At 36.3% G+C, this 15,952-nt stretch overlaps 1 protein-coding gene across 11 annotated transcripts in view; it reads left to right on the forward strand.

Moving 5' to 3' along the window:
* The window catches only part of LOC117316697 (serine-rich adhesin for platelets-like), an 83,771-nt gene that overhangs the window by 50,009 nt on the left and 17,810 nt on the right, over positions 1-15,952 (forward strand). For 6 of the 11 annotated variants that reach the window (XM_033871437.1, XM_033871432.1, XM_033871439.1 and 3 more), the window contains 5 exons: positions 8,728-8,903; positions 10,104-10,188; positions 11,133-11,510; positions 13,591-13,621; positions 13,928-15,432. In XM_033871437.1, coding sequence (XP_033727328.1) covers positions 8,728-8,903; positions 10,104-10,188; positions 11,133-11,510; positions 13,591-13,621; positions 13,928-15,432 — 2,175 coding nt within the window. The remainder of the gene's footprint in view (positions 1-8,727; positions 8,904-10,103; positions 10,189-11,132; positions 11,511-13,590; positions 13,622-13,927; positions 15,433-15,952) is intronic. The other 5 variants (XM_033871433.1, XM_033871435.1, XM_033871440.1 and 2 more) reach the window with 5 other exon arrangements.

Consider the following 15,952-nt stretch of genomic DNA (forward strand, 5'->3'; position numbering starts at 1 on the left):
CACCAATTGCTCCAACCCCACAACCAGCACCAGCTGTTCAAACCACACCACACCCAACATCAGCTGTTCAAACCCCACAACAACCATCACCATTTGTTCAAACCCCACAACAGCCAGCACCAGCTGTTCAAACCGTACAACAACCAGCACCAATTGCTCCAACCCCACAACCAGCACCAGCTGTTCAAACCACACCACACCCAACATCAGCTGTTCAAACCCCACAACAACCAACACCATTTGTTCAAACCCCACAACAACCAGCACCAGTTGTTCAAACCGCACAACAACCAACACCAGCTGTTCAAACCCTAAAACAACCAGCAACAGTTGTTCAAACCCCACAACAACCATCACCAGCTGTTCAAACCCTACAACAACCAGCAACAGTTCAAACCCCACAACACCCAACACCAGCTGTTCAAACCCCACAACAACTGACGTCAGCTGTTCAAACCCAACAACAACCAGCACCAGCTGTTCAAACCACACAACACCCAACATCAGCTGTTCAAACCCCACAACAACCAGCACCAGTTGTTCAAACCCCACAACAAGCGCCAGCTGTTCAAACACCACAACAACCAACACCAGCTGTTCAAACCCCACAACAACCAACACCAGCTGTGCAAACCCCACAACAACCAACACCAGTAGTTCCAACCCCACAACAACCAGCAGTTGTTCCAACCCCAAAACAACCAGCACCAGCTGTTCAAACCCCACAACAACCAGCACCAGTTGTTCCAACCCCACAACAACCAGCACCAGTTGTTCCAACCCCACAACAACCAACACCAGTTGTTCCAACTCCACAACAACCAACACCAGTTGTTCAAACCCCACAACAACAAGCGCCAGCTGTTCAAACACCACAACAACCAACACCAGCTGTTCAAACCCCACAACAACCAACACCAGCTGTTCAAACCCCACAACAACCAACACCAGTAGTTCCAACCCCACAACAACCAGCAGTTGTTCCAACCCCAAAACAACCAGCACCAGCTGTTCAAACCCCACAACAACCAGCACCAGTTGTTCCAACCCCACAACAACCAGCACCAGTTGTTCCAACCCCACAACAACCAACACCAGTTGTTCCAACTCCACAACAACCAGCACCAGTTGTTCAAACTCCACAACAACCAACACCAGTTGTTCCAACCCCACAACAACCAGCACCAGTTGTTCCAACCCCACAACAACCAACACCAGTTGTTCAAACCCCACAACAACCAGCACCAGCTGTTCAAACTCCACAACAACCAGCACCAGCTGTTCAAACCCCACAACAACCAACACCAGTTGTTCAAACCCCACAACAACCAACACCAGTTGTTCCAACCCCAAAACAACCAGCACCAGCTGTTCAAACCCTACAACAACCAGCAACAGTTCAAACCCCACAACAACCAGCACCAGTTGTTCAAACCCCACAACAACCAACACCAGTTGTTCCAACCCCAAAACAACCAGCGCCAGTTGTTCAAACACCACAACAACCAGCACCAGTAGTTCAAACTCCACAACAACCAGCACCAGTTGTTCCAACCCCACAACAACCAACATCAGTTGTTCAAACACCACAACAACCAGCACCAGTAGTTCAAACTCCACAACAACCAACACCAGTTGTTCCAACCCCAAAACAACCAGCACCAGTTGTTCAAACTCCACAACAACCAGCACCAGTTGTTCAAACCCCACAACAACCAGCACCAGTTGTTCCAACCCCACAACAACCAGCACCAGTTTTTCAAACCCCACAACAACCAGCGCCAGCTGTTCCAACCCAACAACAACCAACACAATTTGTTCAAACCCCACAACAACCAACAACAGTAGTTCCAAACACACAACAACCAGCACAATTTGTTCAAACCCCACAACAACCAACACCAGTTATTCACACCCCACAACAACAAGCACAATTTATTCAAACCCCACAACAGCCAACACCAGTTGTTCCAACCCCACAACAACCAGCACCAGTTGTTCCAACCCCACAACAACCAGCACCAGCTGTTCAAACCCCACAACAGCCAACATCAGCTGTTCAAACCCAACAACAGCTAGCACCAGTTGTTCAAACCCCACAACAACCAACACCAGCTGTTCAAACCCCACAACAACCAGCACCAGTTGTTCAAACCCCACAACAACCAGCACCAGCTGTTCAAACCCCACAACAACCAGCACCAGTTGTTCCAACCCCACAACAACCAACACCAGTTGTTCCAACCCCACAACAACCAGCACTAGCTGTTCAAACCCCACAACAACCAACACTAGCTGTTCAAACCCATCAACAACTAGCACCAGTTGTTCCAACCCCACAACAACAAACATCAGCTGTTCAAACCCAACAACAACTAGCACCAGCTGCTCAAATCCCACAACAACCAACACTAGCTGTTCAAACCCATCAACAACAAGCAACAGTTATTCCAACTCCACAACAACCAACACCAGTTGTTCAACCCCCACAACAACCAGCACCAGCTGTTCAACCCCCACAACAACCAGCACCAGCTGTTCAAACCCCAAAACAACCAGCACCAGTTGTTCCAACCCTACAACAACCAACACCAGTAGTTCCAACCCCACAACAACCAGCACCAACAGCAATTGCTCCAACTTCACAACAACCAGCAAAAATTGTTGAATTTCCACAACAACAAACACCAGGTTTAGTTTTACAAACTTCACTTCCAGTAGCCCCACAACAACTTACACAAATTGTTCCAAGTTCACAACAAACAATGTCATCTGCAGTAATTCCAGGGCTTCAGCCACACATACAACCTTCCACATCCGGAACTGGAAACCTTCCAGGACAATCTTGTTCCGTAGATCCTGCTAGAATATCCCAGTCAGAGATTGGTAGACCTGTCGGGGATCTCACCACAGAGAATACTATTCTGTCTATCCCTACACGAAAAGGTGAAATTCTTATTGACCCCAACAATCTGGATTTAAATGACCTTGACAAGGACACATACAAAGATTTGATGGCAGCTGCTTATGATATAGACATTATGTCAACAATCTCTGAACTGACATCCGATGATCATACAGTGAGTCTGGCCACGAACTCCGAATTACAACAGACATGATTCCCTAAAGTAACATTCTGATTGACATGATTGGTGTCCTCCCCCAGTAAGCTGTGTAAACAAAACTTCAGTCGGCACATTTATACTGACAGGTTTTAAGGTAGAGTAACCTCCCTTTTCAAGCTCTCTTCAAAGAATGAAATCTAATGTTATTTATGAACCTTCGTTAGGTCTGATTCGTTACACATGATTAGGAGTTAATTTCGTCAACATCAACAGTAGCCGCCAGAAGTTTAACTGATACATATGTACTAGGTTTCTTTCCTGGTATGTGTCATCTTCTAGGAATTTTTTTTTAATTATTCAAATCATATTTGCTTTAATCTGCATCATATTTTCCTACACTATGACCACCTGTTTATTTGTTTTATACTTGTTTTTCTGTTAATCAGTGGTGACGTATTTTGCTGTTTACATATAATTTCATAATCATGGTATGTAAAAAAAGTTTGAAAATATTTGGAGGAAATTGTTTACCTATTACAATATTGAAAACTGTGTCAGTGACAAACACTTATTCACATCGACCAGAGTTGATTGTCTAAAATTTCCCATTGTTTCAATTGTGATGACACAAAGAAAAAGCAGTTTGAGTCTATAAATGTTGATATTTGACGTTTCAAAGAGCCTCAGGTGATTTTAAATCATGAGATAACAATGGAAATTTACAATCTTGTATTTGTTTCCATTTCTCATAAGGAACATTGATTTTGATTGATTACCAAGAGCTATTTATAGATCATTGATATTGATACACCTTATATTTTTGTAATGGTGATGTACATGTATATGTATTATTTTTCACACAAGGAATGTATATATCCAAAGCATGTGCAAGCTGATAAAAGCACATGTTCTGCACATGTAATGCATGGGTAAAGCACCTGTAAGTATCCAATTTATATTTTATATCATGTTTTGTAAATTTATAAAATACCATAAACTGAGTGAGGGAGATGAAGCAGGAATCTTTAAATTCATCCTGATATAAATCATATCTTTTATAGCTTTTCTGCTAAAGATAAAACATGGCCTTTCAAATTTAACACGTTTTTCCTTCCTCCTCCTTTTTAGTTTTTTTTGTCCTTATTTGACATTTTTCATGTGAGTGTAAAAAGAAAAAGAGAAAAAAATTCAATGTCATTGAGAGAATCTGTTTTTTACAAGAGTAGTCTCCCTTGTTCAGAAGTTGTCTCCCCTGTTAACTTATTATCTCCCTTATTCAGAAGTTGTCTCCCTTTTTCAGTAAAATGGTAATTATATTGCCTTGTTGAATTACACTGTTCATAAACTTATCGTAACATTGTATTCAATACATCTATTTTTGGATAGATCACATGTAATTGATTTTCAAAGACTGTTCATAAATATGTAAATATGAGAACTTTTTATCAATGTTAATTAAAATCAGGGTACAAAAGGTTGTAGCTGTTCATACATATAACTATACTGTTCTTAATTGTAAGTTTAAACTTGATTATCCAGATTTTTTTTTTAAGAATTGAACCATGGTAGCCATCTTTTTAAAGATTTTGATAGAAAAGAAAACAGATATATTTGTTGTTATGTAATTCATTTTCTATTTTTTTTTTTCTCTCTCTATTACTCCTTTTGGAATCCAATTGTGATCATGTATCTTTGTATTTTTCAGCTGTCACCTTCAAACCTCGGAAACAATTTTACATCACCTATCATGGACAACTGTAAAACAGGTCCAAACTTTATCTCATCTTTCTTAATATGTCTCTCTCCCCCAGATATAGCATTCATTTCTCCTGTCTTTATTGTAGAACTAAGATCTCTGATTCTCTGATAATGTAGTTTTGTCTTTGGATTATGTGACCATGTCAGTTTCCATCAGTCTTAACCCTAGTTTGTCTTCATGGTAAACTGCTTTCTAAAGTGCAATGTCTAGACTGTGTATGGTTCTAAAGTAGCACATTGAAAGATTACCTATACAAGAAAGGCGTGCTTTACCTGTAAAATATTTACCTGTCTGTGTATTGCAGTGAATTCCATTACATATGTATTTTTATAGGGTCAGTAGATATAACTTTGTTAAGACTTTATTGAAGAAGTTTAAACAGTAATATTAATGATGTAGTAGAATACATAACAATACTACACCACATATCTCAAATATTTTTTTTTTTTTTCAGAATTCCAAATTTATTCTTGTTAAAATGTTTGTTAATTAAAACAATGCTTAATTAATTTTTACTGGTGCTTAACCCATATGTGTAGTACAGAGACTATATAATACTTTGTTTAAAATGATTGTCTTCTTATATATAACCCTATACACCACACTGAGTTCAGATCATGAAATAGTTATGTATTTGTAGTAACGGAGCTTTTTTTCTGGTTGCTACACTAGACGTAGTTGCTGTGTTCTAGTGAGAAAAATCATAAATTGATACATATACTATACGGTATTAATGAAAAAGAAAATTTAATTTGTGTATTTTTTTTTAATATTCATACACAATTATATGAAAGCTAAATACTAACCTTTAAATTATTTTGCTGATATTTGCTCCAGGTCCTACATCATCGCTCAAATATATATACATATATCTAATTGGTATAAAAACTCAATTTACACTTTTATATTATATTATCCACTTATAAATAAAGCTATTTTTGTGCATATTTTAGCCCTGCTTTTTTAATTATGGATTATTGAACAATTTCCAGTTATTATTGGAGTTATAGTCCCTCTAGTTAGAACCAAGATTTATGACTCTTCCATAACATCAAGCTAATCCTTAACTTTAAAATTACGTAATTAAGTTGTTTATTGGAAAATGTTATTCCCTGTTGGATTTAAAAAAAAAAATTTTTAAATAAATAACATTAATTTAAGTGTTGATTTCCTGTGGGAAATCTTCAGGAATTTTCTGATGTTACAGGACATTAATGAATTTGAGTAATATTATTGACCTCTGTAAATTTTTACAGTAGAATTATCTAGCGTACATATTGTTGTTGTTATTTACTATTTCTAGGGTAACCTGTTGCTGTCATTATTGTCATGTATTTGCGATTATTTATTTTACATGTATCTACATTGTTGTATATTTTATAAATGTAATTTTGTTTTTTACTTGTGAAAATGTTCTCCCCTGGTTTGACATCTTTGTGGATTCTGTGTTTTTTTCAAGAATGAAGCTAGTTTATGTCCATAGACATTGGTTTTTTTTAAACATTTTAACCACTCTAGAAATTGATTTGGGCAATTTTCAAAAATTTTTCAATGGTTCATTACAAATAAATATTTACAAATCTTCTGATCAATAAATCTATCTGATAGTTATTGTGATAAAAAATATTTAGGAATCTTCAGATCAATAAATTTTGTTAGCAAATAAAAAGCTGATTTCGTGCAAAAGAGCATGAATTAGCTTGTATATCATTATCATATTGTATATATATCCCTGCTTCCGAGCATTGACTATGAAGAAATGAAAATTGGACAAATTACATGAGTGCGAATGTAATTAGGTAAAAACCAAAGAAAAGGTGCTTTCATATAAATTTTAATTTACACTTTTATTATTTTTATAATTATATGGTTTTTTTTATAATTGAAAAGTGCAACACATTTGTACATTGACAATTTTTGATTTCTGATTTTCTTCAAGAAATAAAATAAAACTTCTTGAGAATTTTGATTTGTGTAATAATTCAATTCCAAATCATAAGTAGACTATTATGGTGATTTTGGTACTGTTCATCTTTTTAACTTTTGATATTTTTGAAGTTTAAACAAATACAGTTACAGTGTATAGATATTTTTCATTGAGGAAGGTCAAAATTGAAAACATTGTGATTTTATTTTGTATTAACGTTGTATCTGTTCTTTCTCTACTTATTCGTAATTGTTCATTTTTGCCTCGGCACAGCCCTGTCATGTAAACATGCTGCATTTTTTTCTAAAAATATTACAAATTCTATAATCAATATTGTTGGATATTTATAACTTTATATATGACTTTTTTTTCATTTTCATTACAATATTTAAACAGTATAAATGATTGTGATTTTGTGCTTGCCGAATTAAAACCAATTAAAATTTTCATAAGCTTATAACAGTTTGGTCCATGAGTTTTCTTTCCTTGGAAATAGCACATCATTGAGTTGTGTTTCTTTGAATGTTAAAAAAAATCTGAGTTATCTTTCCTTAGAAGCAATAGCATTGTGTTGCTCTTCCTAATAGCAGACAATTGTAAATGGGTATCACATTTTGAAAGAATTTCTCAAATACCTCAGGGTTTCCTATCATTTATTTTTGATGGGTTTCATTTTAAATACTACCCCTTAATTTTAAAACAGTTTTGAAAAATATGCTTATGTATAATTAAAATTAATAAAAAAAAAAATGCATTTTTTATTAAGTTAAATATCAAGAAAATTTCAAAATCAAATCATTAAGGTTGAAAGAACTCTATTATCATTTTTCAAAGACATAATAATTTTTAAAAAATGAGAAATTTTTATCTGAAGTAATTTTTTTTAATATTGAAAAAAAATCTTACATTGTCATTCATGGACGGCAAAACAAAAAAGTGGGTTGTTTTTTTTTACCAGAAAAGGGAAAGAAAGTACAGTTATTATTCATGGGGGGGGGGGGGGGGGGGCACAGATATCTATTTTATGTATTAATCAGTGAGAGAGAGAGAGAGGAGGAGGGGAGGAGGAAGGTGTATGAAAATAAGCTTTGTCAGTTTGCTGTTTGTAAAAAGAAAATGGGGGTTACCAAGTAACCTGTAGAACTACACAATCCTCTGTGGGTAAGTACTGTAAATGTAACAGCTGTACGATAGATGGAACAGCTTCTGTTCTTAATCCAAATCCATGTGTATATAATGTGTCCTTGAATAATTGAAGAAATTACAGAATTTCTTTCTACAAAAAGGAGAGAAATTGAAAAATCTTAAATACAAATGTACATATTTTAAGGAAATCAAAAATAATAAAAAAATAAATTCCACAGAATGAAAAACTGCAGAAAAGCTCACACTTGCTATATATATATATCATAGAAAAGGAAAACATTTTCATTGATGGTGGTTACAGTAGGTCAAAGGTCGGTATCAGTAGTGCAGTGGCATAGCAAAGGTCAAAGATTTTCTTTTCTTTGAAAAGTGCAAAACCATAATCAATGTTTGGTTTTGTAAAGGTTTGTTTCATTTACTGAACATTCTAGATTGTGATTTAAGTACTATGTATGATGATTTATTCCAAGGTCAAGGTCATTAATTGTTACTAAAATAGGATTTCTCAAAACGTAACTTGTTTATCAAAGCAAGGATTCAAAATCCGAACTCCAATACTGTATTGATATGTGAGTCCAATGTTGTTGTATTTTCAATGGACAACAGTTGCTGAACAGATCATGTTAGATATATACATGTATGCTGGTGAGTAATTTCTTTCATATTTAATTGGATAAATTAAAATGGTCCTGCATGTTTTCTTATCAATTCTGAAGCGAAAGAAAACTTACAACTGCATTTTAAAAAATATAATAAAAAAGCAATACAAATGTATTGATACAGTTTAAAATATGTTACCTGTTAAACTTTTTTTTTAATCAAAATTACAGACAAGTATGACGAAGACCGTTTTGAATCGTCATCCTCCTCCTCATCTTCATCAGAAGACGAAGCTCCACCACAAAAGACAAAATCGTCTACAATCACAGGTTACGAGGATGAGGTAGAAGAGGATCCACCTGCCCGAAAATCTCGACCAAAAACTGGCCTGGATCACAAACGCAAGGTGATAATTTCAATTATTATATTACTACACTATTTACTCAACGCTGATTGGTCTGAACAGTCTGCAGAGGTCAAAATTAGATGCGATATTAACCTGCAATGACAAAAATTTGCATGAGAGGTTAATATTGAAATCCAAAAACCCCGCCGTGATCCACGCAGGTTAATAACTGAATCCAAAACACCTGCTGTTAAATATTGACCAATTAGAGGCCAGTAAAAATTGACTCCATACAGTAAATATGGCAGACAGACGACTTGGTCACTTCTGTCATGATATTCGTACACAAAACAGACAAAACGCATTTTGGAAATGTTTCCAAGGAGGAAGTATAGCGACTAGCGAGAATCTTGAACAAAAAGGATGCAAAAAAAAAGGAGAGCCACGGAAATGGCAATTATTGTCCTGCGCTCCTACAAGGACTGAAACCGTCTTCCTCCAAATGATTGTTGACAAACAAATTTTGCTTTAAGATAAGTAAAATGTCATATGATAAAACATATCATGCCTCCAGCCTCAGGAAATATCACTTTCCCAGGTTAATAAATCCTTGTATTCACCTGAAAAAAGGTCGATAATTGTATAATATCATTTCATTAAGGAGTTATGCTATACCTGTGATTTGTGTGAGATTTATCTTTCTTATTTTGTTGTTTTAGAGAATGCTGGGTATTTTATTATTAACTGTTCATTTATTTTGCATGTTACAATATATACCGTACTCAACCTACTAAACTTACCGTCCCTAATAAGCGAACTCCCACCTTTTTTTTTCAGTAAAAGAGAATGGGTGCGATAATTGAAACATAAGAAAAAATTCCTTAACTGTCTGATCTGCTAATTTAATCTTCATATTTTTAACCAAAGACTCTTGATTGTCTTTGCTACATAAAGATATGTAAGTGAAAATAAAAAATACACCCAGATTTTATAAGGACACATTTACCTGTACATAGTTTTAAACCCCTGTTGTGTTATTGTGAAATGGAAAGTTAACCTAAAACTTTGGATACTAATAGAGATGTGTAAAATTACATTTGTCTTTCTCTATTTATATAAATCTAGAACTGCAGCAGAGTTCCATCAATGCTTCTGGGGAAATAGTGAGATCGGTGACAACCTTCCTTATATAGTTTACAAGCCATATATATAGTTCAAACTAATACAAGTACCATTTTTAATCATTATTCTAATTTCCAGATTGAGGCATTTTCCTCTGATGATGAAGAAACCATGACTAAGAAAACCCCATATAGCCAGAAAAAAGACGAAACCACTGGTACAGGTATGTTGTCATAGTTACCAGGCATGTTGGTACCCGATATTTTTATCTATCTTGTCACCCGTGCTTACTATCAAGCTTGTGCAGTTATGATATTGTAAACTTAATGGTGATGGTGATGTTTAAATAGTAGTGTCCTGTGACCTTCTTTGTATGTAGCCTTCGACCTGTAACCTATGACCTTTGATCTCCTCTATGTTCAAATATTAGTGTCCTGTTGCATATGACCTGTGACCTTCTTTGTTATGTGACCTTTGACCTCAATATTCAAATGTTAGTGTCCTGTTGCATGACCTGTGATCTTCTTTGTTATGTAACCTTTGACCTGTAACCTTTGATCTGTGACCTTGATATATAGACGTTAGTTATATTTCGTAGGTTATTAGTCTGAAAATATAACTCAACAACGTTACATAATTTTCAAAGAAAATTTTAATCAACTGTAAAATGGAAGTCTGGATGTGAAATTTATATTCCGATAATGGATAATTATATCCCTGTCCTACTCAGAAATGCCATTTTTACAGTTAATACATCTGTGTTTTAGTCAGGTTATACTCCAAATGCATTGCAAACTAAACTAAAAAAACACTGAATTTTAGAAAGTGGTGTGCAGCGAAATTTGACTCTGCAAATAAGTTTGAAAAGGAAAATGCAAAATATTGACCCCATGAATTTAAAGTGTTATATAGTAACTTGACAACAGTGGAAAGAAACTGGTAGAAATATCTCCCATCTGTGCTTGACAGCGAAATCCCTTATCTTACTTAATGTACTGCTTTTCCAAAATTCTACTGCACTAATTTGGTCAAGAAACACTGAATACTTTGCATGGTATTGCACATATAAGGCCCCAACTATTCATATCATCAAAATTACGGACAATTACATCATGAAAATGTAGTTTACGGCTTGTGAAAGAAGTTGAAATTTCTGTTTCTCATCAGCCGAGACGTTTGTCATCACAACTGTCACAGCTGACAAACCTTCGGCTGGAACCGATGCCAAAGTCTTCATCATCCTAAACGGAACAAACGACAAATCCTCCGGCAAAATCTGGCTGAGGAAGGGGAAGTTTCACCGAGGAAGGTCCGACATATTCACAGAGAGTGTCACTGACATAGATAGTCCCATAAGTGACATCGAGATCGGCCATGATTGTAGTGGAGGACCAAAACAGACCTGGAATCTACAGGATGTCTATGTATACTGCCCCAGAACTGGCATACAGCAATCGTTTCCGGTCTATAAACTCCTGACCCCAGAAAAGCCGAGTGTTGTGGTTTCTGAGCAACGATCTATGAGGAAGAATGTAAAAGAAGATGGTGAGGATTTATTTATGTCCCTTTATGAGAAATAACGGTGCCAGGGTTTAATCGCTCACTACATCAGATCCACTGGAGTTATTTCCCTTTGAAAGAATATCACCTAATCATTAACATAAACATACAACTACTTATATCGGGGTTCCAGCTAGGATTTGAAAAAGGTCAATCATGGTATTCCTGCACAGCACATTATTTTTTATTTTTATGCCCCCCGTCATGAAATGGGGGCGGGGACCGGGGGAGGTATTATAGTGTTACCCGTCCCGTCCCGATGTATCTAGCTAATCTCAGGAACTGCTGATGCGATCCTCCCCAAACTGTGTTTTGGGGTGTAAAGTGGCATGTTTTTCTTTTGTAATTAATATAAGGTCCTATGAATTCATAGTTCACTTCTTTTTTAATAATTTCTATGACTTGGTCAGAGGTATGCTGTTTTATCCCTATTCTTTCTATCCACTGCTGCAGTATAAGGTTTTTAGGCCTTCTATGAAAAGGAGAAAAAAAAACAGTTTTAAAATACTGATTTTCAGCATTCATAGCACTTTGAGGTCTCATGATAGTAATTGTTTCTTTGAATTTTAATGATAACATTCGGGACTCATAAAATAGTTTATTGATGGGTATCCTGTACTTGCAGAAGATGTTAAATTCACAGTTACAAACTGTATCTGATGGTAATGTTTAAAAAAAAAACAATTATCAGAGTACAACAGTTTTTACACTAGAAAAATATTCTCTGAATCAGTTAACTTATAGTTTTATGAAGAATTTAGATATTTAAAACAAATTCTTTGCACTATATCAGGCCAACTTATCATCATATATAAATTCTGAATCCATGCATACTTAAGTACAGCACATGCTAGACTGAGAATCTGTTAGTTTACTCTGCACTGTACTTGTGTCTTTGACCATGAGCAATGCTTCCTGTATATAAATCATACACATTCTATTACTCTGTTATCACAAACTTACCATGCGCTCTATATTCTGATGTTTTCGATGTTTTCTCCATGTTTTTTATGTTGTTTCTCACCCATGAACTTTTCGAATATATTCTGGCACCAAATAAAAAAGACGTTCCACAAACAGTTACACATCTAACTTCTTTTTTTTTTGCTGCAAATAAGACCCGCCTATAAAGTACGAAGAGTCATTGACAGTAGCATTAAACAAAAAATGAAAAGAAAAAGAAAATCAAATCAAATTTAATTGACAATTTGCCTTGATTCATTATCAACTTTCATATTTTAGTGGTAATCCTTTTTTGGGGGGGGTAGTCTATTTTGGTGGTAATCTTATTTTAGCATTTATAGTCATAATCTTATTTTAGTGGTAATCTTATTTTAGCGGTAATCTTATTTTAGTGGTAATCTTATTTCAGTGGTAATCTTATTTTCGTGGTAATCTTATTTTAGCATTTATAGTCATAATCTTATTTTAGTGGTAATCTTATTTTAGCGGTAATCTTATTTTAGTGGTAATCTTATTTTCGTGGTAATCTTGCTTTCATGGTAATCTTATTTTAGCAGTAAATAATCTTATTTTAGTGGTAATCTTATTTTAGCGATTTTCCCATTGAACTGCACTAAATTATGTTTGTGGTAATAGATGATTTATGATGTTTATTGTTTTCTATGGCAAGTATTGATAACAGGACAATTCATCATTGTTAAAATTTGGTTAAGCGCTAAAATTTGTGTGCATTAAAATATGTATTTTGACAGTAATAAGACTATAATAGTAATTTTATAAGTAATTCATTCTTATTGTTATCAAACTGAACTCCTACAGATACATTAAACACATATATACATATATTAGCAGAAAGCTTCTCAGTGGAATATCTGAAGATAAACTGCATGCGATTATGCTTTATAAAAACTTCGTTCATTAAAAATTCATTTCTGTGATTGAAGTTCAGTTGATATATATTTTCAAAATGAACTTTAAGGCCACAATCTGCAACACAGCAGAACTTTTAGATTATAAAAAGGAAAACATTTGGATGTAAAACTGTATCATAAGTGACTTGTTTATTCATACTGAATAATAGAAGTATATTTTATTTCTACAGAATACCGCATGCGGCGCAGCAGTACAAGCAGGTGAGTCACATGACCAAAGACAATATCAATAGATGATTGCAGTTAAACATTTTACTGTTTTACCTAAAGTGATAGCAATGGATTAATTTTCTGCATCTCATCAGAAAATCCCTGAAGTGTCAATGTTGTTAAAGGCAAAAATACTTAAGACTTTTATAACCCAAAGAAGGTATGATATTTATAGACCAATCCCATCCTTATGACCCTCGATTGCTTGTTGAATAACAGCCTTGCAATGCAAGGATTCAGTAGAATTCTAAGATTAAAAAAAAATTTAATCATATCATCTTTGGCCTGTTTCCATAGCAGCAGCTCCAGCAGTTCCTCATCATCTTCATCAGAATCTCGTCATAAGGCAAAGAAAGAAATTGCTCCCTCTGTTTCCGTGGATACAAGGACTGAGATGACAGAGTCGACTGAAAGACCGCCCTCTTCAGCTTCTTCTCACTCCATTGATGTAGATTCCCAGCGTGATACACGTATCATCTACCCAACGCTGACACCAAATGTCGGGGCCACACAACAGGCTTATTCTAAAGAAAGTGCAGAAGCTGCTCAACAGAGACCTGAAACACCATCAAGAAGATCGCCACCACGTTCACCTTCACCTTCTCCACCAAGGAAACGATCGCCATCCCCACCATCACCTAGGAGAAGATCACCATCTCCTCCCTCACCAAGAAGAAGATCGCCCTCTCCCCCTTCACCTAGAAGACGATCACCATCCCCACCATCACCAAGGAGAAGGTCACCCTCTCCTCCCTCACCAAGAAGATCGCCCTCTCCCCCCAAATCACCCGAGCGATCCCCTACACCACCGCGTCGTGAGGAATCGCCATCACCTGTAATGTCAAATGTCGTGAGAGCTGAGGCAGAACCTGTTAAAGCACAGTTAATTGTTGAGAAGCGTAGAAGCTCCTCCTCAAGTTTATCTTCAAGCGACTCTGAAACTGAGACTGAATCAGAAATGCAACAGAAAGAAGACAGAAAATTCAAAGAAGAGGATCAGAAGCAGGCTGAACCAGTCCCTGCTGTGTTTCAGTATGAACGGCCTTTCCAATCCAGCGAGAGAAAACAAGTAGTTCAGGGTATTCAAGAGACTCCTCGCACTGCAACCAGTGGGTCAAGTTCAGACTCCAGTAGCGACTCAAGTGAGAGTGAGACCGAGACAGAGACTACAGTTTCCAGACCTGCCCCAGCCACCGTAGCCATGGCGACTATAGAGACACCTTTTGTGACTCAGACAGCTCCAGCTGTCGAGAGAACACCTCAAATTGAATCCAAGACATCAGATACTGAAACTGAAACTCAGACGGAGACTGAGACTGAAACGGAAACTGGAAGAACAGCTGATACACCGAGCGTTGCCCCTGTCAAACCTCCATCGCCTAAACCGAAGGACACTCCAAGGTCAAGCTCCAGTGATTCTTCATCTGACAGTGAGACCGAGACTCAGACTGAGACTGACACCGACACTAAGCACCATGTACCTCAGCCACCGAAACCTCCATCACCAGAAGTGTTACAGAAGAAATCGAAATCTAGTAGTAGTAGCAGTTCCGGATCGGAAACAGAAACACAAACGGAGACAGATACCGAGAAACAGGGTAAAGAACCTCGTAAAAGTCCGCCTCCCGTTCACGAGGTCATATCAGAAAAAGTGAAATCATCAACGGAGTCAAGTGGTAGCTCTTCTGACAGTGAGACTCAAACAGAGACAGATACGGAAAGAAAGGTCCCCACACCGCCTCTCGCTCCTGTAACTGTGGCTCCATCTACGGAGAAAAAGGAGGAGCGGAAAAAGAGCTCAGGTAAGGATTTGTGTCTCTGAACTCATTCAATCAATTTGTAGAATTTTGGTTGTTCTCTGGTGAGACCACAGAATATAATTTATATCATCATTTTATTTCTACAACTAGTTCCTTTATTCGTCTGACAAGATCCTGGTAGCGGGATTTTCTTTCTAATTATCGGATTCCCAAGAAACTATTGTCACAAAAATTGACATTTTATCAGTGAATTCTACATTACTTCCCCCACTAATAGACTATAATTATACAGTGAATTGAGGTGTCCCTTTTTTATTTTGTAACAATCAGATTTTCTTGAAACTTATAAAGATCAGATTAAAAGTTGACATTTAAAAATTGATTACTATCATCAACCTCCAAGTGCCATGGTAAGTCATCCCGTTCTGTGGTCTCCGTACAGTGTGTGGAAATATGGTTAACTGTAGTTTTATAACAATGCGGAAACTTAGCAGTTTGCCTGTAGTTCTGATGAATATACTAGGGCTGTTTTATTACAGAGGAAGAGATATCTTCCCAGTCA

This window comes from Pecten maximus, chromosome 18 (assembly GCF_902652985.1).
Source record: "Pecten maximus chromosome 18, xPecMax1.1, whole genome shotgun sequence".
Taxonomy (NCBI): domain Eukaryota; kingdom Metazoa; phylum Mollusca; class Bivalvia; order Pectinida; family Pectinidae; genus Pecten; species Pecten maximus.